This window comes from Prionailurus viverrinus, chromosome C1 (genome assembly GCF_022837055.1).
Source record: "Prionailurus viverrinus isolate Anna chromosome C1, UM_Priviv_1.0, whole genome shotgun sequence".
Classification (NCBI taxonomy): domain Eukaryota; kingdom Metazoa; phylum Chordata; class Mammalia; order Carnivora; family Felidae; genus Prionailurus; species Prionailurus viverrinus.
In genome coordinates, this window is record NC_062568.1 from 164,221,051 (window position 1) to 164,245,463 (window position 24,413).

The 24,413-nt window shown below is 38.8% G+C and overlaps 1 protein-coding gene across 6 annotated transcripts in view; it reads right to left on the reverse strand.

Annotated features, from left to right (window-relative positions):
* NFIA (nuclear factor I A) overlaps positions 1-24,413 on the reverse strand; it is a 377,388-nt gene that overhangs the window by 80,105 nt on the left and 272,870 nt on the right. For all 6 annotated transcript variants that reach the window (XM_047869648.1, XM_047869645.1, XM_047869644.1 and 3 more), the window contains one exon: positions 170-298. In XM_047869648.1, the coding sequence (XP_047725604.1) occupies positions 170-298 (129 nt within the window). The remainder of the gene's footprint in view (positions 1-169; positions 299-24,413) is intronic.

The window sequence follows — 24,413 nt, forward strand, 5'->3', positions numbered from 1 at the left end:
AGGTACGGATCAAGGCTTTGGTGCCAAAGCTGTTCCCAAGGATGAGAAATTGGAACACTCACTGCCCTCAGGAGCATTCTGGGAGAGGCCTCCTTGTCTCTCACTTTGCTACCCTTGCTCCCGAGGCCATGATCTAAGCGCGACCAAGGGAGCCCGTGGAGCAGCTCACCTCTGGGTCCTGTAATGACAGGTCGGTGATGCTGTGTGAATGCCGTTCCCAGGGAGGAGGTCTGCGAAGGGGAGGGGCTGCTGAAACCAGACTTCTCCGACTTCTTCAGTGTGGTTGGAGATGGCATTCCTGGCAAGAAGGATGGAGTGATAAGCACACTTTAATTCATGGCACGACAGCTTGTACAACCTAAAAGATAAAACTGAAAGAATTAAAAAAAGAAATCCACCTGTGAGCGCAAAATTTGTTCTGAATTGCTTTGAATTTGTCATGGGAACAAAACAGGTGACAAAATGGTTCCCTGATAAATCCGACTATAACTGATTTCAACTTATTTTACTAAATCGCAGTCCATTTTGGCATTATTGATCTTTCTAATTACAGAGGGCCACTTTCCAGTGTTGCTTGAGAGTTTTTATATGCCTGTGGCTCCTGGGACCCTTGAGGAAGAAGGCTCTCGAAGGCACATGAAGACCTCATCTGCAGTCACTTCATCTTGCCAGGTACCTTCCTTAAGCACCAAGGCCCTTTCTCCACATTTTAAATAATTCAGCTATTTTAACACTAAAAAAAAAAAAAACCCTCAACAATGGCAATTCAGTTAGTTGTTCATCTGATGAATCATTTATAGTAGAAAAAAGAAAGAAAAGATATAAGTAAAAACTCCTTAAATGCCTCCTAACGATTGAAACTGGTTAAATAAATATGATAGAACCCAAGGAATTAATACTGTAAAAGAATGACATGGAAAGATAATTAATGACATGGAATAAAGACATGGAAAGCAATAAAATAGGATGTTGTGCTATGATGCCATTTAAATATATATTTCTATGTACAGAGAAAGAGCTGGAAGGAAATACACATAAACTGTAACAGTAGTTCTCTCTGTGTGTTGTATCTGGGTGATTTTCATTGCCTCTTTTTGCTTACTTGTTTTTTCTATGATGAACGTATATTACACTTTTATGTTAAGAAAATACAATAAAAACTTGTTTTTAAAAATAGTAGTTTTACTACAGTTTCTGAGGTTTTCATAACATTTCCAGCATAGAAAATGCTTCGGGAAGAAAATAATGGGAAAATAGTCTCTTGTAATTATTGAGTTTGTAATGTTCTCGGCAACCATGCTGACATACACAACTGGAGGCATCTATCAGTTTGGTAGGGTGCCAATTAAAACAATGAAAACTTGGATATAAAAATAAAGGAAATGACTTCTCGTCTCCACATCACAGGACAAATTTGGGCTCTCTTAAATTTGCAGCTCAAAACTGGTCTGTACTCGTGTCAAAAGAATCAGATCTCCTTTACTTACGTATGTCTATATGTGTTGTATTCTATGACCAGAGAATTATTGGGTGAGCTGGAAAAAGAGGATATAAAAGTAATAATGATATTAGCATGTACCTGTTATTGAGTAGTCACTGACTACAATGCACTGTGCCAAGCACTTTTAGGTATAGATCTGTTCCAAAACTTAGTTCGGCCTGTATATAAATGTGTCCTTTTTATTTCCGATCACAGATTTCCTCAATAAGGTTCTACCACACAAGCTCCGAGTGTGACTACAGATTCTATAAGGATGGAGACCATGTCTGTTTTGCCCCTTCCGTTTTCAGGATATTCAACAGAGGGTCTAGGACACAGCAAGTGGCCTGAAAAGATATTTACACTACTTGTAACGGTTGCAGCTTTATCTGTGGCTTTACTCATTGATGTGTGGGGGCCTAGTAAAACTAGGGAGTGTGACCCCAAGAAAGAAAGAAATTGCAAGTTGGTGAGCATATTTGTGTGGTGCAATGTAAAGACAGTATGAAGTGGTGTGTGATTTCACACCAACTTGTGTGTGAAACAAGTTCACCAATCTAGAACTTCACACCACCAATCTAGATCCCATCCATTCCAGATCAGTATCTATGTGATTTGAATGAAAAAGTGGGTCACGAAGCAACTTTAGCTATGTTTCTTTGCTCTTTGAATCAGTAACCAAAATCACACCATACCAATATCTTAACATCATTATGATGGGTTGAGGTTTTGGATCAACATTCATGCCAAGTAACCTAGCCTAAGGTATAATCACATAATTACATTAGAAAGGAGATTTCAAATTAAAAAATTAAAGGGAAGAAATACAAAGTTACCCAAATGTCAACAAACTTCTCAATTCATTTAAGCCTCTCCTGTGCAAAACACATTTTTAGGCTGTCAACCAGTCCACTGATTTAAAATCAGTCAAATGCCTGAATTATGTGTCACGAAACAGAAAGAGAACAGAAAATGAAAATGTCAAAACTTTTAAGAGGGCAGGATTTTCTTCAGACAATGGAATCACTGATGAAATGCAGTATCTGAACTAACCTTACATAAGAAAGCAAATGGTTGGACTCAAGGAAAAGTTATCATTTCTTTGAAAAGTTCATGTGTCCCATCCCATGCCATTCTAAATACTGCAGAAATATTGACTTAAATCCACCATGTACATTTAGTCTTTTAAAAAGGGGAATGAATATAGGTAAAATTTAGAGAATAACAAGCATAAAGAATGATTAAGTTGGTAAATGGACTCAAAAACAGCAAAATTGGAATCTTTTTTGAAAGAGTTAAAGAGAAAAGAAATACTGTCTGCACGCAAGAAGAAGCCAAACTATGTATAATCTTCTAAATTTATCGCAGGCAAGTAATATGATCCCTAAGGCTGTCATGAATCTCAAAATTACTTTGTGTTTTCAATTTTTAAAGACTTGTATCGAGCACATTTCCTTATTATATACTTTAATATTTTCTCCATATGCATAATGTATGTTTTGGTTAATTTGCTTCGTATACTCAATTGACAGGATAAAATTTCAAAATGGTAGTAAACTACTTTATGTTAAAAGTGAGAGAACATTAATCCTGACTTATATTTTCGAAATCAAGTTTAGTTTCTGCCCCATAGATTAAAAATAAGCTTCTTAAGCTTCTTGTTAGAATTTCTTTTACCAATTAGCTATGCACAATTGTTACGCAATTACTGTAAGGATTAATGACTGACTGGCTTTTTCTTAATAAATCAAAACTTTAATTTCAATGTATTTTTTAGAAGTATCAGATTTTTTTCAGAATGCAAGCTGGTGCAGCCACTCTGGAAAAAAGTATGGAGGTTCCTCAAAAAACTAAAATTAGAACTACCCTATGACTTAGCAATTGCACTACTAGGCATTTATCCAAGGGATACAGGTGTGCTGTTTTGAAGGGACACGTGCACCCCCATTTTTATAGCAGCACTGTCAACAATAGCCAAAGTATGGAAAGAGCCCAAATGTCCATCGACGGATGAATGGATAAAGAAGATGTGTTGTGTATATATATATAATGGAGTATTACACAGCAATCAAAAAGAATGAAATCTTGCCATTTGCAACTACGTGGATGGAACTGGAGGGTATGATGCTAAGTGAAATTAGTCAGAGAAAGACAAATATCATATGACTTTACTCATATGAGGACTTTAAGAGACAAAACAGATGAACATAAGGGAAGGGAAACAAACATAATACAAAAACAGGGAGGGGGATAAAACAGAAGAGACTCATAAATATGGAGAACAAACTGAGGGTTACTGGAGGGGGGTGGAAGGGGGGATGGGTTAAATGGGTAAGGGGCACTAAGGAATCTAATCCTGAAATCATTGTTGCACTATATGCTAACTAATTTGGATGCAAATTTAAAAAAAATAATAACTTTTTAAAAATAATTAAAAAAATCTAAAAAAAAGAAGTATCAGATTTGTTTTGTTTCATATTAAATATAATTTATTGTCAAATTGGTTTCCATACAACACCCAGTGCTCATCCCAACAAGTGCCCTCCTCAATGTCCATCATTCACTTTCCCCTATCCCTCATCTCCCATCAACCCTCAGTTTGTTCTCAGTATTTAAGAGTCTCTTATGGTTTGCCTCCCTCACTCTCAGATTTTTTAAAAAGGATTATAAAATAATACTGCCCTTTTCCTGGAACAAACAAAATATTATTTCAAAGTTCTTTTCAATATGTAAAATAAAGAAGTTTATAGAACAAGAAGCAGAAATTGAGCAGAATGGTGTGTTTAAATGGAACATTTTCTCCTATTGATTGCCATAAAAACCCCAATGGTGGTAAAGAAAATAGAAGATGGATTTCAAGAAGCATTTTGGCTTGTCATTGGTTCACTATTCATCAGACTTTCCAGATTTCTCTCACTTTGCCATTTTCCTAAGCTACCTGAGTCATTTCAGTGTCCAGAGGACACAGGCAAACATGAAATTCTAGTCATTCAGTGACTCTGATCCTTGAAGGCAGTGAGAAGCCCAACAAGAAAACTTTGAAAGTACAGGCCAAAAACAGTACCTGCAAAGATTCCTTTACAGTCATCATTAATATTTGTGGTGGTCAGAATTCTAAGATGGCCCCATGGCTCTTGGCCCCTGGGGTACATACTAATGTAATCTCCAGGTGAATGTGGGCAGTACCTGTGAATATGATGGATGCTATTCTTGTGATCAGGTATTGCAAAGGTGAAGGGACTTTTGCAGATGTAATTACAGTCCCTAATCAGGTGACTTTGAATTAAGTAAAGGATTATTATTCTGGGTGGGCCTGACCTAATCAGGTAAACCCTGTAACAGAGGGACTAGAATAGAGGTCAGAGAGGTTCTCCTGCTGGCTTTGAAGAAGTAAGCTGCCACCAGGGGAAAGAGCCTGTGAGGGGGCCACATGGCAAGGAACTGCAGGGACCTCTAGATGCTAAGCAAGGCCCCTGGCTGATAGCCAGCTCTAAGCAAGGTGGAACCTTAGTCATAAAGCTATAAGGAACTAAATTCTCCCAATAATCATGAGAGTTTGCAAGAGAACTCAGAGCTCCAGAAAGGAATGTAGTCTGCATGAAATGTTGATTGCAGCCATGTGAGACCCTGAGATGAGGGACAACCTCAGCTGTGTCCAGACTCTTGACCCATGGAAGCTGTCAGGTAATAAATGTGTTTTTTTTAAAACTGTATTTGTGGTAATTTGTTATATAGCAATAACAAACTAAGATGATATTCAAATATGAGACTACAGTCCATGCTAGAAATGTGTGCATTAAAGATGCTGACTATGCACTAATTACTCTCTAGAATTCCAGAAGCTTCCATGATTTTTAGCAAATGCATCCTAGGTAGTGTGGTTTTCCACTAGTCTACACTCACCCAGAGAAAACAGTTAAGACATCTCTGCATGTAGCAAAGAGGCAAATAAGTGGTTATTTCCAAAGGCATAAACACTTTGGAAAATTTCTATTTCCCTCTGATTCTTAAAAAAACATACTAATAACAAAAGCAGATCAAATGACATGAAAATCAACTCAAAAATAATTCTTGGGGTCTCATAAAAAATCAAGGTTTTTTTGGGGGGTAAGTTTTTCTATAACTTGATGTTACAAAAAGTAAAATTAAGACACAGGGAAAAAAACACATAATTAATTTCAACTCCCTCTCTCTCCCAAATTATGAGATTTACTAAACACTTTGACCAAAAACTTTATAGGGAAAATTATGAAGCAAGTCCTACAGGAATGAGAAGGAAGCATAATGCTGTTCTTTGCTTAAGGAAGCTTCTTAAAGGGGATTTTTAGGCACCAATGTAGGTACAATACTAATGGGAAGCAGGGGGAGAAGGGAGAGATCACACAATAGACTAGAACTATTCCAGAAACAATGGAACAACATTCTGGATTTGTTGGAGGACTTATCAAAAATTCATTGTCCTGTGAAAATTATTCCTGGTAATGCTGCTCAGGACAGCAGGACCTTATCTCATCTGTTGTAGGAGTTGGGGGTGCTGTAATTCAAGTTGTCAGAGAAGATTTAACTGGCATGTATTTCTTTCTTCAAACTATCAAAGTCAAGAACAGAAAATTTTCAGTAATGTTCATTTATAGTCGCAATCTGTTTGGGAAGAATGCTGGAAACAAGTAGACTCTGCACTTTTGTTTTAAAATCCAATATTTAAGCAGGTTAGAGAGGACTACAAAATGTTGCAAGTTTGGCTGTTCACGTTTGACTTTCTATATTCTCCAGATCATTGCCTTCATCTAATTCCCAATGACCTATCTTTACTACTGCTTTAGCAGAGCAATTACTATACCAGACCTAAAGACTACTGGAAGCCTCATCCATCTAGTGGCCTCAAGAGGGCTGGGAGGCAACTAAGGAGATGGTCATCAAACCTCTTATATTTATCATTTCCCCAAAACAGATAAATAGCAAAATCTACAAATCATGGAGTACCTACTATGTACCATGTATTTACAAACATCTCAAATGCTTGTATTTTCATGTATTAATGTATCATGTATTTCATGCTTCCATTTTAGGTATTAATATCCTGCCTACTTATAACTTAATAATGCAGAAACTAGATACCAAGAGATGTCAAGCAACTTGTTCAAGATCATACAGCTATTAAGTGGTATTTCAGAGTCAGGTCTCTCTTGTTCTGAAAGTTGTATGTTTTGTAATACATCACACTACCCTCATATAGTTTCCCTTATATGTTATAAAAACAGTGTCCTATTTAAGTCAATAAAGTATATTTACAGTTGAAGTTTCTAATTTGGTTATGCAAAGAAAAAACTCAAAGGAAGGTTGTATCAGCTGCAAAAGAACATGCAAAAAATAAAAAAGAATCTGAAATATACTAAGAATCATTGTATCTTCTATACCAAAGGTTTTTCTTGGCATTAGTAGGGATTAGTTAGGATTTTATTAAACATACTGCATTTATTACCAGTAATTCTTTAAAAAAATTTTTTTAATTAAAAAAATTTTAATGTTTATATATTTTTGAAAGAGAGAGACAGAGTATGAGTAGGGAGGGACAGAGAGAGAGAGGGAAGCACAGAATCCGAAACATGCTCTAGGCTCTGAGCTATCAGCACAGAGCCCGACACAGGGCTCAAACTCATGAACTGGGAGATCATGACCTGAGCCAAAGTCAGAAGCTTAACCGAATGAGCCACACACATGCCCTTATTATCAGTAATTCTAAAATAGAATCTCCAAGAAATAAATATCACAGTCTTAGAAGAACATAATGATCCAAAGATGTTAAATTGTAAAAGAGTAAATACATACATTTAATATTTACAATAGGTCTCTTGCCTATTCAACAAGTTGCTTCCTTTATAAAGCCTCCTACAAACATAAGAAAGACCAAAATTCTTTTTTTGAGACTGATACCTTCCAAACCTTCTCTATGTTATAATGCAGTAAATACTACCTAAACCAGAGGTAGAGTCTAACACACAAAATTGTCTAGAATTCAGTAAGTCTTGACAACAAGGGAGGCCCCTAAACTACTAAAGTCAGGATCAAAATAGGCAACTTAGCAGAGTCATTTAACTCCTAGGAAAGCAAAGTTTTATGGAAACCATTTCAAGGAGAAGGTTACGATGGAGTCAATCAAATGCTATTGAGAGATCACGTGTAATGAGAATAAATGAGCTCCAGGGGAGTAAGGCCCACGGAACACAGGTTAGAATGGTTTACAAAATCAGGAATGATGAAGCAAGGGAAATGGGCATAGTCAACTCTTTGTGAAATCAGTCTTTGGAGGGAAGCAGAAACTAGAGTATTAGCTCTAAGGAGATGCAGGGAAGCAAGGCAGAGCTTCTTGAAGATGGGAGGCAGTGAAGCATGCTTGCCTACTAGTAGGAACAGTCCAGAAGACAGACAGAAAGCAAAGACTCAGAAAGAGGACAGCTGAGGAAAGGAAGTCCCGAAGAAGGCGAGAAGCCACAGTCACTACTCCAAGCTGGGATCTGAACCCAGCAGGAGAGAGCTCTTTCCGCTTCCGGTGCCCTGCTCCACCAAGACGCCTCCTCCTGAAATAAGTTCTGATCATTTATCTATCTTCCTAATTCAGACTAATCATGAGCTCGTTTAAAACAGAGCTCATTAAGGATACTTACATATTGTTCTACAGCCTAAATGGCATGCTAACCGCTACTGTGGCTGTTTTCTTCACCACTGGCCATTCAGATTCCCCTGCACCTCCTGGTGGAAGTGTGGGCAATGGGTACCCCAGTCACGTCTGTCGGACTGAAGGCATCAGTGTCATTTCTCAGGCTCAGGATGAAAGTTGAATAGTACCCGTACCATATTTTACAAGTCATCTACCACCAGCAAATTTATGCTTGGCTTCACCTCTTCCAGCTGGAGAGAGCACAGCACTCCGTAAGCAGCTGCTACACAGGCAAGAACAGGACCTTTCTAGGACCATCTCATCTGTACCTTGTGATGAGATGATCGTCAACCGTGATGCTAAATAAAGGCTGTAATTGCACAGATTAATCCCACAGTTAAAGGGCCATTCTGTTCCTCTGGGTAGAAACACATGCTGTGTGCTATGGGGAGTAGCTCAAGATCCTGCACTCGTCTTAGATTTGTGTCTTAATGATGAAATCCATTATGGTTCATTCCAATGTAATTTATTATGATTAACACACTCAACAATAAAAAAGGTAAAACATTCAGACTATTTTGACTTTTACCCTTTTTCAGTGAATAGAAATGTTTTAAAATCATTTTTATGATGCGGAGAATAAAATGGGAGTTAATACAGCTTCTGAGGTTCATCCTTCTTACTCTATACGCAACCATTTCAGATGAGCAGAAAGGACCCCCCAAAGAATTACCACATCATAAAGAAGTTCAGGTAATTTAAAAGGCTTGCATACAAGTGATTTCTTCAATTTTTTAAAATGGGAGAATGGAGTAAAAATTATATGGATTATTCAGGAGAAAAGAAATGATGAGTTCTCTAATGTATTCCAAATGTTCATTTGTGAGTGAAAATTTACAACCCGAGAGAGTAAAGAATAGACACAAGGAAAATGTCATGTAAAGATCTGGTTCCTGGGCCAACAATAAAGTTCCCTGATTTTTTAGGGGATTTCCTCTCCTTTCAGGATAAGTACAGACACCCCAGTGTCAGGACTGAAGTTTAAAAAATTGTACTTCATGCTCCTAATATTTACAAGTTGGAGATTCCCTACCCATTCTCTCTTGCCTCTATCCCATCCTCCATGTGTTTAGGGAAGGATTGATTTTGGCTCAACACAGCAATCACACATATTCACAGAGGACTGAGAATAAACAAGAAATTACTGAGAAAACCAAGTAATTTCCTTTGCATGAAAAATAAATATAGTATAGCATAGCATAATGTTTTATTCATCCTGCCTAGATACCCAGCTGAAAAGTAAAAAACTCAATCATACATATGTTTGGTTCATATCTGCCCTATCCAATATGGTAGCTACTAGCCACATGTGGCTACTTAAATTTAAATTAATTAAAGTGAAATGAATTTAAAAATTCAGTTGCTCAGCACAGCCACATTTCAAGTGCTCAAAAGCCATATTTGACTAGTTGTTACAGTACTGGACAGTGCAGATGTAGAACATTTGCATCACTGCAGAAAGTTCTAGTAGACAGCCCTGGTTTACATGCCACCAAATAATTTTTCACTTTTTTGGTCCTATTGTTGTATAACAGGTAAATCTTACTTTTATATTTTTTCAGCATGTTTAGCCCTTTTGTAAGTTACAAAAGTAAAACATAGGTACTATACAAATACAGAATTACATATTGTGGTGGGGGTGGGGGGACGAAGGATCAGTAGCCCTCTCCTCCCCATTGCCAACAGGCTGGGGATAAACCAGTGCTCAAGCTTGGTGAACATCTTTATAGGTAGTTTTCTCTATCTAGAATACCAGTTTCGGTGATGTGAGGTTAAGTGTTTATTAAAATATGCTCACTGATTTTGTCAGTCAGAACATGATCAAAAGCTTGGAGTTTAAGGGTCGTACTGGTAAAATTTAATTTTAGAGATGTCGTCTGTGATGTTCCATGTTTGGGATAAGCCTGCACCGGGGATCTATTCATCCCTGCGTTCCTTGGATGCGAGCAGAACACCCATCACTTTACTTAAGGTAAAATTTGAAACTGACTGGAACATTTCATAGAGGAAAAAAGAAATATAATTTTAGGCCTCTTCAAATTGCTTGAAGTGTGAAATCAAGTAATGAACACTAGAAAAGGTTCTGTCAGCTAGAATCTAAGCTTAGTGTAGTCAGCATTTTCCTGCTAAACCTTATTATGGCAAAGCATTTGATTTTTCATCTCTGTACTGTGTTCATCCCCGCAAATAAACTACTTTGACCTCCACCTGTTACTTAGTGAAATCTGCCCACCATCCTTCAATAACCCTATTCTTTGCCATCAAAGGCGTTTGAGTTGTTGAGAAACTGGGAAGACAGCGCTGTGTAAGGAGCTGAACTGATAGGACTTTATAACTATGCAGTAGTTCATAGTTCAAGCAGGACGCTACACAGCAAAAGGAAACTTTTTTTTTCCTTTTTTTTAAAGGCAATGCCTGTGGATGCTGGAAGGGGGCAACACATTTCATCATTTTAACATGGAATTTTTCACAGAAAGAGATTCTCTTTTGAGCTCTTTTTTAATGCAGAAAACTCCTGGCCCTTTCTTTATAAGGAAAACCTCTCTTTCCAAGAGTTATGCCTTCATTTTAGACAGATGAGCCACAAGGTCATTTCAAAGCTTAAAAACACTGCAAGTTATGCTCATTATGTAAAACAGAATGAACCATGAATCTCAAATGCAGCTTTGTGGATGCAAAAGGACCACGCTCTGATTAAACACCATTAAAACAAAAAAAAAATTAAAATTAAAAAGGGAAATAACTATACACAACTACATAAATCATTTTCCAAAATATCTGACAAAATAGTCTTTTTTTTTTTAACAATGACATCTCAGGAAAAAAAAATTTTTCTGTGTAAAGTTGCACTTTTCCTGATTAATGCTACACTCAACACAAGAGACAGCGTCTGTCTAATTACACTGAATACTTATCTGAGAGGGATTAGCAGGATGTTTCTGCTCACTGTCATTCTTTGTGACAACGTAATGATAGATCCGTTTACTTAGGAGTGCAATTATTAAAAACCGTGCTGTTTTCTTAACTGTCTTCATATCTTGGAAATATTTTATTAAAAATTACTTAGCTGACACTAAGGGTAAATACTTGGCACAGTTTTTCATATCAATTAAGTCAAGGAGTTCGTTCCATTCAGTCACAGCCTTTGTAGAGAAACTTATTTAAGTTTAGTGATCACCATAATGCTTTTATATGGAAGTTAATGATTCACGCTCTTTTCTCCTTGTCTTATTTGTCCAAATCCTAAAGTTTGGTTTTCACTGAAACTAAAAACTGCTCGTGGCCGACATTCTCTCTGGAGTCATGATTTAGCGCTTCTCCTTCATATTCACGCCTTTTTTTTTTTTTTTGGATCCCAACACAAGGATCCAATTTTATACAGACAACTCTCCACAGGCCAATCAGAAAGGGCTTCTAGCAACATACCATCTTTTGCAGCTTTTTCTACTCGTGTAATTAACTTTACCCAGCATCTATTAGGAAAAGGTCTTTACACAAGATAAAAACTGAAAAGCAAACCATGTTGGGCTCTACAAGTGGGCTGGCTATCGTCAAACCAAAGGACTATTTCCATATGTGTCTAAAGAGACAAAATGAGGGTCCTTTCTTTTTTTCCCTTCCACTTTCCAATCTCAAATGACAGTTGTCAGCAACTGTGTCCCTGCACGTAAAAAACAACAACCAAATTTGTGTACTGAATGTAAGTTGCTGAACTGCTCCCACAAGGCAGAGTTTGTTTCTATGGCTTTGTCAATTTAAGACAACTGTCAACTAGTCCAAGTGGCAGATAATGACATTTAAAACAAACTATATCTCTGGAAAAGTCTCCAAATGTGTGGCTAGGACATAAATTTATGTAACCCAATATAATGATTATGTATTATAAAGATTTTTTTTTTTTTTTTACCTAAAGGCATGTTAAGGCTTCAATGTGGATGGACAAACTCATAAAAATATCAAGCACATCAAAAGGAGAAAAATTACCAGTTAAGTCTTTTGAGGATAAGATTTCTTTTCTGAAAAGAAAAAAAAATCACCCACTGAAAAAGAGAACTCTTAAAATTAGAAGCAGGTGTCACCACTATGAAGTGATAAATATCAAAGAATAACTGGCCCTGAAAAGCACTCTTATGCAACCCATACTACTTTTAATCCTTACATATGTATTTTGACATAAGAACATGAAGAGCTGCGTATATCAGTCCCTAAAGAGTGTTAAAACACAGGAGACGTTGCACAGCCATTTTGATAAACCCTCTCTTCAGTTGGGTTCACGAAATGGCTGAAAGGCAGATGGCAAATCCCAACTGGCATTGAGTCGTAAGTAATCTTGGTATACTAGAATTCATTAATCTTGGAAGCTGATCACAGCGAAGTGATTTCTGGGTTGGGATACCCAACAAGGCGGAGTAATCTGGTATTACAGAGGACACTTCAGATTAGAAATGGATATTGGGTTGTCATTCCTTGACTTCCTAATGGTCTGAGTGCATTTCCAGTGATGCAAATGAAAATTTTAACTACATCTCATTACATACAATCGCTAAAGATAGCAATGTTTCTTCAAAATGAAGGGCAATGGGGGCGCCTGGGTGGCGCAGTCGGTTAAGCGTCCGACTTCAGCCAGGTCACGATCTCGCGGTCCGGGAGTTCGAGCCCCGCATCAGGCTCTGGGCTGATGGCTCAGAGCCTGGAGCCTGTTTCCGATTCTGTGTCTCCCTCTCTCTCTGCCCCTCCCCCGTTCATGCTCTGTCTCTCTCTGTCCCAAAAATAAATAAACGTTGAAAAAAAAATTTAAAAAAAAAAAAAAAAAAAAAAAAAAACAAAATGAAGGGCAATGAGATGTTCGGACCACATTAAAACCCAGAAGAGCTGCAGTAGTATCTGAATGACTACCACACATTCACAGCTGTCTGTAAAGCCCGCTCTCCACAGTGGGCTGAAGGAACCGGATCACAACACAGAGTTCTCACTCTAAACAGACCAGAGAACCAAGAACCAGAGTAACCCAGTATTTTAAATCCAGAAGTTTCAGAGGGGCTTTCAATTGTTAATAAAGGGAGGTCAATAATACTTTTCTCTGAAGACACAAGCTAATTAACTGTATTTCAAAAGATTCAGTGTTTCTATGGCAGTTTAATTGTTCATCAAGGTTAAATGATGCTATGAAATAAAGTGACTTTGATTCCTGAAGTCTCCTATTTGAGAGACACACTTTGTGATTCAGCGCTGGAGAGAACCCTCTCCATTTTAGGACTTGTTGTGTTGTTCAGGAATCCATCAGGGGACAGCCCCTGATTTACTATGTCAATGTGAGCATTTCTCGTAATCTTGTGGGATGTAATTCACCCATCATCTCTCATCTTGAAATGGGTGTCATATCTTTGATTAATTGATGAGTTTATGATGTATTTGAAATCCTTGTTTGGATCGAGTTGGATAAATAGGCATTATTGTAGTCCTGTGCTGAGTAGGAAAGCAATTGGGATGTGGACAACCTCATCAGAAACTGCCATGTAGCACAGGCAGAAAAGCTATGGACTCTTGAGATGTGTGTGGGCAGGAGGGTTTCTTTCTTTCCTCTCTCCCCTAATCCCCACATAAAGCCCCTATTCTGGAGTATGGTGATACTATTCTGGAATATCAGTGTCTTTAATAAAGTAAAGACACTGATGCCAAAAAAAAGATAACTTTATTCCTAGATAGACCAATGGTGTTGTATTTGATTATTTAACATTTAAATAGAATACTCAGTATGTGGGAAAAGTATAAAAAACATATGAGAAATGGAAGTAAGTCTGAAAACAGACTTATTACTGACCTGTATCATTTTTTACAAATTAAAAATATATATGTCTTAGAACAATATCTGGCCCATAGTAAGCACTCAATAAACAGTGGCTATTACTTATAAAACACATATTTAACATTCCAGCAGCATTCCAATGACAAAATACAGGTTAATTTACCTTTCATTGTTAATCAAATTGTGGTACTATTTGAGTCTATGAAATATCTACATTATGTTCAAAGAACGGACGAAGTAAGAACACTAAAGAATTTTTTCTCTTTATATCAGAGGTTAAAACCACCTTCTGTTTGAGTTCTACAAATATCTAATCATGTTTATTAGATAAATAAAATGTATTAGATACAGGAAAACCAGCACAGTGAACTCTTAGGTAAGTCTGATCTGCTATCTATCTAGTTACCTATAAATACCTATCTCTTTTGTTTCTTCTCTTCCAACTATACTTTCTGATTATTCTTCCCTTTGGTGAATTGAATGTTAATTCAGAATAATTGTGTTTCCTCTAAGTAAACATTTGCTTAGATTCTGCCCAATTTCATTACCCATAAATCAGAACACTCTTTTTTCAGGAAGGGGAGATTTGAGTCCATGGGTGCAGAAAGATCTGTGTATTTCCTGAGAGATTTCTAGCACACTGGTTTTCTGCATGCTTTTTAGAGATAAAGAAAGATAAGACTTCTATTATGAAGGGACTAGCATTTACTGATGCTCCTTTAATAATGGAATGGTTGACAGAGTGGAGGACTGTGGCCCAAGCCAATGAATAAACTCCTACCCTGCATGAATCAGCCTACTCTTGCCTTGTATTGTAGCCACTGGATACTTGTTTAAGCAGTTACCCCTCCTTCCTTCACTGGCTGTAAGCGGTTTGAGGGCAAGGTCTATCTTGGGTTGTTTGTTTATTTTTCCCTGTATCACCTTGCATAGTGCTTTGCATAAAAAAGACACAGATACGTGCAATATGTTTTCAACTTAATTTCACGTACAGGCATGCCTCAGAGAGGGGGTACAGCTCAGTGGTAGAGCATGTGACTACAGGCGTACCTTGGAGATAATGCAGGTTCGGTTCCAGACTACCACAATAAAGCAAAGATTGCAATAAAGCAAATCAAATGATTTTTTTTGGTTTCCCAGTGCATACAAGAGTTATATTTACACTATACGATACTCTACTAAGTGGGTAGTGGCATTATGTCTAAAAAAACAATGTACATAACTTAATTTAAAAATATTTTATTACTGGGGCACCGGAGTGGCTAAGTCAGTGATTGACTCTCAGTTTCGGCTCAGGTCATGATCTCATGGTTCGTGGGTTTCAGTCCTGTGTCATGCTCCATGCTGACAGCCCAGGGCCTGCTTGGGATTCTATCTCTCCCTCTCTCTCTGCCTGTTCCCTGTTCATGCTCTCCCTCTCTCAAAATAAGTAATAAACTTTAAAATAAAAATACCTTATTTCTATGCTAACCATCATTGGAGCTTCCTACAACATAACCACCGATCACAGATCACCATATCAAATATAATAGTGATGAAAAAGCTTGCAACATTGCAAGAATTACCAAAATATGACACAGAGACATGAAGTGAGCAAATGCTACTGGAAAAATGATGCCAAGAGACTTGCTTGACACAGAATTGCAACAAACCTTCAATTTGTTAAAAACACAATATCTGAGAAGGACAATAAAGGGGAGCACAAACAACTGAGGAATGCTTGTATCTTAAACTCATACAGCACTTCAGAGTTTTCAAAGTATTTACCGGAACAAAAAGATATATAGGATTTGCATAAAGCTTTATGGTTTATTACGTCTACTTTATGTATGTTAAAAATACGTCTGGTGCCATGCACAGAACCTTGCACACAGCTGGTGCTTCATAAATGGCAGTCCCTACTTCTATTATCATCTCAGCTGATCATTTCAAACTTACAAATCATGCAGGCTAAGCTGTTCCCCTGCCCCCAGTTGTTTACATAGGAGGAAATGAAAATTCAGAGAAGTACTCGGCTAAAATTCCCAGGCGGGCTGGGTTCATGGCAGAATACAAGAATTGTAGAGTTTTGATTCTTAATTTGTACTCTTTCCTCTTTGCAACGCATTCTATTTCACTCTTATTTTCTCCCTCCTCAGCGAGCCTGTGAAGATTGTTGTGGCTGGAATAAAATTTGCTTTACGGTTCCTCCTTACTACATGCTAAATAAGGCCACATGATGAGCCAGCACTTTGCTAACAGAGGCCACTGGGGCTGTGCTGAAGATGGAGACAGGAACAGGGCAGGGCAGAAGATTTCACACACACACACACACACACACACACACACACACACACACACACACCCAAGGTATAAGCTACATCTCTTTCTTCCTTCTTTCTGGAATGTTTACACAGCCTCAATTTCAAACATGAAATTAAAAATTTGGAGATCTGGATAATTTATTTACTCAGACAAGCCCAGCTGAAATGCAGCATCTGTTTTCCTGGGAGCCTCTGTATTCACAAAATTGTGCATCTGGGTTCTCGGATACAAGTGAAGCTTCTTCACTCCTTCGTACAACAAACCTACGCGGCACTCTGCCTCCAGAGCACTTCACCCTGCGCAAAGGGCGAGATCAGACATGCGTGGCCTCCATCTTATCGTTTATTTATTCAACGGATATTGATTGAATGGGTACCCTGTGCCACGTACTATACTGGGCTTCAGGAAAACAACAGTAATTTTTTTTTTTTACTGTGCTTCCTCGTATATGATACATTTATGTATATGTGGGAAGAGTATTTCTTTTCTTTTTATAGGTAACCTTTTGGACTCCCAATTACAATAGGTTATTTTGGGCCCTTTATTTGGCCTTAAAAAATAAAAACAGCCTTGATAAAAAAAAAAAAAGTAAGGACATTTTGGAAGGGTGGTTAGAGTGCTACTGTGTAATATAGCTTTCCTGTCATAACCCCTTGTTTGGATGAAATTTCTCTGATAAAGGAGGGTCACTAAAGAACAGCCCCCTTGCTACTCTACCAGTGTTCCCTGGTGTACCCATCTCTAATGAGCAGGTGCCAATACTCAAGGGATAATGGAAGAGAATGTTGCTGCAGAATGATGCTTCCCCACTGCTCCATAAATGCAGAAGAAAAGCCAAGACATTGATCCCATGGCAGTGTTCTGTAACAGTGACTATTCTTATTATGGCAGGAGACTGTGGGAGATTTAATCACTGTCCCTAATATATGCTAGTGCAGCGGAGTGTCTGTGATCAATGTACTACTGTTACCAGCCTGCTGCCTTTTTATTGGCACTGATAATAGGCCTCCTCCTTATGTGTCTCAGCTACAAGTTTAAGTTGGTAAACTTCCCCCACTCTTACAATTGATGGATGACGGCTGGCAGTCAAATTAGGACCAGCAGAGTTGGGAATCCAAGTGAACCTAACGTGTGGTATTTAAAGTTACAATGACTGTCCCAAAAATAAATAAAAAACGTTGAAAAAAAAATTAAAAAAAAAAAAAAGGGGCGCCTGGGTGGCGCAGTCGGTTAAGCGTCCGACTCAGCCAGGTCACGATCTCGCGGTCCGTGAGTTCGAGCCCCGCGTCGGGCTCTGGGCTGATGGCTCAGAGCCTGGAGCCTGTTTCCGATTCTGTGTCTCCCTCTCTCTCTGCCCCTCCCCCGTTCATGCTCTGTCTCTCTCTGTCCCAAAAATAAATAAAAAACGTTGAAAAAAAAATTTAAAGTTACAATGAACGAGGGGCTCCTGGGTGGCGCAGTCGGTTAAGCGTCCGACTTCAGCCAGGTCACGATCTCGCGGTCCGTGAGTTCGAGCCCTGCATCAGGCTCTGGGCTGATGGCTCGGAGCCTGGAGCCTGTTTCCGATTCTGTGTCTCCCTCTCTCTCTGCCCCTCCCCCGTTCATGCTCTGTCTCTCTCTGTCCCAAAAATAAATAAAAATTGAAAAAAAAAATTTAAAGTTACAATGAACGAACAGAAGTCTGAAAAATGCAACTGTGCTTGCAGTAGCGATGACACTGAACTCTGGTTCTAAAGGTCCCAGGCTAGAGGTTGACCAGATGTTTACGAAGCCATTCTTCTACAAATGCCTTTAAAAAATGTATTTCTTTACTTAATAATTATGGTAAGAACAGACCACATATTACTGGAGTGCTTGATTTTGACCTTCAAAAATGAAGACTACTTAGTCTTTGGGAAGAAGTTTATCTCTGAAAGAAGTTTATCACTGAAAGATTTTATGAAAATAACTACAATTAAACTTACTATTTATCAAATTTGACTTACAAATGTTTCACTGAACTGTGTAGAACGTCCAACAACGTGGCTAATGCAATTGTGTCTGTTAGCAAGGTTTTGCAATCCCAATATAATTGAAGGCCATGCTATTTCTGAACATTTTCTACAGGAGAAAATTGAAGGAGCCTCTTACTCCTGTTTTCAGGCACAGTACTAGATTTCACTGAAAAGTCCCATAATTTCATGTTTTTTCGCAACAGAAATTGATCTTAACTTCTGCTGAAACTACACTGAAATGCATATGCTTGATGCAGGTGTGGTCCTAAGCACAGTAAGTGGTGGCCCTCAGGAATCTGTGAAGTGCACTGGACCCTTCAATGAGTCACTTTGGGTGACACAGAACCTGAGAAGGTTCATAGGACAACCACAAAGCTGCCTTGCAACTTAGGAAGAAAGAGGCAGAAAGAGCACTTACATTTATGTATACTAATAGATGAAAGGCTGCGAAATACCAAGTCCCATGTTCAAGTATCTGAATGTTTCTCATCTGGGTTCCAAGTGAAACCTCGTTCCATGGCCACCGTTTAAGGAAAGTGTCCTTAATTCTCCAGTCAGATTGAACAACTGCCTTCTTTTACTTCTACAGGATTTAACCCTGCCTGTTTTCAACTACCATCAGCTGAGTACAATCTCAATGATACTTCGCATGATTAGAGAACATTAACTTTAAAAAAGGACTTTGGCACTTGGAATGTTCAAGTTCAAATTCATTACCTCATTGACCGTGGTAACTCTGTGGTAGAGACGGGGCAGAAACAACAGCTCTCATCTCACAGACAGTGACTGACAAGTGAGGACATTTGATGTGCCCATAAAAACAGGGACTTGATGGAGTTGTCTTTGTATGTACTCCATAACTGCACCCGGTCGGCACTTAGTATTCAATGATTTGGTTTGACTTGAATTATACCAATCAGCCATTCTTCGTGCACTTAAAGTGGAAGAAGATGAGAGAGATGGAGAACGTTCTTTCATGCAGTGAGGTATCTAAACACTGCATGAATCATTGCGTGAGTGTACTACCTTCTCTGATATGTTTTAAAAGAGGTTAGATTTTTATCTGTCTAGAAAAATGTTAAAGGCATTCCTATTTAAAATAGGGAGGAAGGTTGGGGAGTACAACATGGCAAGTTCAGGGTGCCTCTAGACAAAGACTGAGTGGTGAAAATAGTCACCACTGTTCACCGGGAACAGTCAAGGGAGGGGTCTGTGTGAGTGCTTTTCAATCCCTAACACATATAAACATCACCCAGATAAACATCATCAGCTGTTAAAATTCAGTGGCTCTGGGTAGGGCCTAAAATTCTTTATTTAAAGAAATTTTTTTTAATGTTTATTTATTTTTGAGAGAGATAGAGACAGAATGTAGGTGGGTTAGGGGCAGAGAGAGAGGGAGACACAGAAGCAGAAGCAGGCTCCAGGCTCTGAGCTGTCAGCACAGAGCCCGATGCGGGGCTCGAACTCACGAGCTGTGAGATTGTGACCTGAGCCGAAGTCGGACGCTCAACCGACTGAGCCACCCAGGCGCCCCATAAAATTCTTTATTTTTAGTAAGTTCTCAGGTGATGTTGCCATGTTGCCAGTCCTCTGACCACACTTTGAGTAGCTAGGTTATACCTCATACGATATAGTGCCTCATATGGGTGTTCCTCATACTTGTGTAAGAGAAACTTTGATATGGAAATCTGAACAATATCAGACATAAATCAGGGTGGTTACATAAAATATTCTATAAAAATTCACTATTGTGGTTCTTGTTATAAAGCTTGTAACACTGAATTATCTTAAAAAGAATTATCTTAAAAAAAATAAAGTACTATCTTAAAAAAATAAAGGTTTGATTCACTTAAAGGAATACCTTTGAAGGCAAGGGTATCTGTAATAAAGTCTGGTACACTATTACCTGTCCACGAGGCCCATGCTGGAGGCTCAGCGACTGTTCTGCTTACTTGTTAGTATCTGGATGTGACTAAATAACGGTCTACAGATTGAGAATATAGTAAATATCAATTCTAGGAGGATTACTGGTGGCAAATTCGGTTTTCAGGTTTATTGACAACACCCCAATGGAGCTTTATAGGCTCCGTTCATTCAATCAATCAATATTTACTGAGTACCTATTATGTGTCAGATGCTATACGGATGCTGGGAATATAGCAGTGGGAAATACTCACTGAGTCCCACTGCTCATGGAGTGTACATTCTAGAGACAGAACACAGCAACAATGGACAGTGGTATGGAGGGGAAAAAAAGTAGGGTTACAAATTATAAAATGATGGAAGAGAAACAGCAACTATTTAGATCACTGGGGGCCCCTCCAATGATCTTTATTTGAAGAAAGATCAGGATGCTGAATATGATTGGATTTTATGGGAAAAAAATGATATTTTACTCTGTTAACAGTTAATACTATTTGCTCATCTATTGTGTCCTTTGAGTATTTCATAACCCACATTCCTTCTCTGGTTTCAGTTGTATGACAAGGGTTTGGGGTAAGGAAAGTGGGAGACTTTTTAGGTCTTTCTGATGAGTTTTTTGTTTTTTATTATTATGGTTTTAATTTCAATACAAGCCCAGGACATGAGACCTTAAATTATAAGCATAAACATTATGGTAAAAGGGGTTACTGAGCACAGAAGACAAAACTTAAACTCTGAACTTAGATTTAGGTTGAAATTTGGATCCTGTATCCACAGGTTTGCTATCTGTATGGCCCTAGGCAAGTCACCTATTCATTCATTCATTCATTCATTCATTATTTATTTATTTAGAGACAGAGAGAGAGAGAGTGCAAGTGCACGTGCACGAGCTGGGGAGGGGCAGAAAGAGAAGAAGAGAGAGAATCCCAAGCAGGCTCTATGCTATCAGTGAGGAGCTCAATGCGGGACTCGATTTCAGGAACTGTGAGAGCATGACCTTAGCCGAAATCAAGAGACGGATGCTGAACCGACTGAGCCACCCAGGTGCCCCACTTATCCTTTTATAATTCCGTTTTCATCTATACAGAGGCAAGATCATTCTATCTTGCATAATTTAGAGTAATTAAATAAAAAACCTGATAAACACTAGATACTCATACAATCGCTAACTATAATTTTTACCATATATCCAAAAGCACTGTGCACAGTGTCTGATTCAATGTAGGCGCCTGCCTGTTGGTTTCCTTCCTATTTATGTGCATTATCAGTTTCTCTGCAATTTTTCATTTGTACAGATAAACAAGAGTTGATGGTATGTGAGTTTTTGCTTGATAGAATTTCATAGGACTCATTTCATCAGTGCATGATTAGCTTCAAAGCTTCGAATCTAACCCAGTTTTTGAGATAACTGGGAAATGAAACTAAGTGGAGGGAACAAATGTAGCATTGTAAGAGAAGCAAAAGTCAGCTTGAGGTTGTCTGATGTTCTTAAACTAACATCATCTTTCATCTCCTATGCCCTTCTTCCCAGATAATAAGAGCTGTGCGCTAAAAGTGCTGAGATAAACTAATGGGGAACAGGATACTACAAAAGACATTTGAAAGAGCCCATGTAATTTACTGCATGTCTGGTTTGTTTTACTTTCCAAAGCCTTCCTGTTGCTCAAGGAAATTTGTCTCCTCTGGCAACCTTCGGCCCTCTTTTGGCCGGGAGTTCTAAAAAAGCATTTGAGGGCAGGTAAACAGATGCAAAGCTCTCTGAGTGAGGAGTAAGGACAGGCCTTGCTTCCTGTGTCACCTCTGAGGCAAAAAGAAAGTATCTTTTAGTATTTGTTTTAGAGAATTATCTCCAATGTAGGTAACCAAGATTCTGCCGGTGCATTCAGATATACATAACTCCCAACATGTTCTGAAGGTAATTTACATGAGTGAACCACTAAAAGCCTCCTACTCAATGAACTGTACCCCTGGGGAAAAGCTATGCAGGCCCGGATCAGTGTGGGAACAACATAAGGGTGTTCTCTGTGCCAAAAACAGGATTGGGCTAGATGGAAAATCCCCAAAAAGGACCATCTGGCAGCATAAATTATCCATTTAAAATGGCTGGTGTGAGTTAATGACACCAAAGTCACCACGAACATGTACAACATCCTTTGGTTGAGTTTTAATGTCCCCTCAGGCCCTGTTTCAATTATGACTTTCTATGCTGAATATGGCCACATATAAACGTATCCACTGTCCTCCCCCCCCCCCCCGCCCCTCTCCCAACACATATACCATGAAACTGCATTTTTCTGTAATGAAACAGGGATAGAGAATGGAGCACCAATCCAAGAATGTATTATAATTGTGGGGGATTTCTCTATTATGCTACATATATAGTATCATTACCCCAAAATAATCTGGCCATTAAACTTCCATTATTTAATAACTGTGAAGGATACAGGCATTCAGATGTTAAAATTTATGATCATTTAAATCATAAGGTGCAAACAGGAATAGAATTACTCTGAAAACAAGAGTCACTAGGTCAAAGTACCCTATATTTAACCTACCCTCTCTGCCCCCAATAGGCTCCCCAAAAATCTACTTAAGGACCCAGAGAACAGTCTCATGGTGGGGGAGCTTCATGTATATCAACACAGCAAAGCAGCTTCAATATGTATAAAACTGCATTTAGTACAACACTCAAACACAATGTACCAAACCTATCTATTTTGATTCTGATTTTCACTGAAGCAGGTGAACTGGATAGGACTCTAATTAGCCTTTTAAAAAGGGTTCAAAGAAGTTGTACATCTTTTAATTTTTTAATAGCACATAAACTTTTCATTGGCACTATCCTGAGGTCTTGCTGATGATGCCATTAGTGGCAATGAGCAGTCAGCAGTCAGCATTTTCATTTAGGCCTGGGGTTTTTTTTCTTTTTTTTTTTTTTTTTTTGAGAGACAGAGCATGTGTGAGCCAGGGAGAGGGGCAGAGGGAGGAAGAATCTTAAGCAGGCTCCGTGCTTGGGGCAGAGCCCAATGTGGGGCTCAATCCCACATCCCCAGGATCATGACCTAAGCCAAAATCAAGAGTCAGATGCTCAACAGACTGAGATACCCAGGTGCCCAGCCTGGGCTTATTTCTTAGCCACTTTCAGTGAACTGGCATGGGCTAAGTGTGGCATGAAGCTGCACCTTGACAGACGGTCCACCACACCCTGAGTGCTGTGTTGGTAATAATTAGAAACAATGAGAAAAAGGAGACTAATGTCTCCATCTCCCTACTTGCCATATCACCATGTAATGATCTCCTTAAGCAGGTTGCCGACCCCCAACCATGAATTCCTTGAAAGCAAAAGCCACAGCCTTCCCATTCACCCCGGAGTTCCCAGAACCAGGCCGTGTCTCATCCACAGAAAGCTCCCTATGAGGATGGCTGAATAAGTGAGTGAGCCTGCTAGGTAGAAGCAAGGCCAAGTGAAATTTCTGCCTTTTAGTAAGGGGAGTGAGATAAAGGACTCATCCAATGGGGCCCGAGGTCTTGTTCGGTCTTGTTCTGTTTTCGATTATCATACAATAAAACTGCAGGGGTGGGGGATGGAAGGTGTACGTTTCTGTGAACATAAACACACGTATAGATGGATTCCTGAACCCACCACCACAATCAGGATACAGGGCAGTTCCATCAACCCCCAAATCTCCCTCATGCTATTGCCTCTGAGGACTGCTTTTTAACATGTCAGGGAGGAGAGACAGAAGTTAAGATCTGAAGACCAAAGGGTGGGCTCAGAAATCTCCTTGATGCCTGTCTGCTCTTGCAAGGAATCACTCTGAGGCATAGGTGGGGGAGAACGATCAGAAAGCATTTTGTTTTAAACTTACTCTGTGCTATGTATAATTCTTAGATGGGTCATACATGTTACCTTATTTAATTCTCAAGAGCACTGAAACCACTATTATTACTGACAAAATAAAGAAATGGGAATATTTATGCTCAGAGAGGTTAGGTCATTTGCCCATAATCCCACAGCCAGCAGAAGCTAGAGCCAGGATTACATTCTATATATTCCAAAGCCCACACTCTAACCTCTTGATCCATTTGACTTTGCAGATTGAGGAAGGCACTGGAGAAGATTCTCCCTTGTTCATGTGGAGGTTAGACATTGATTAAGGTTTCAAAAGGTTCCTGCTATCCAAACTA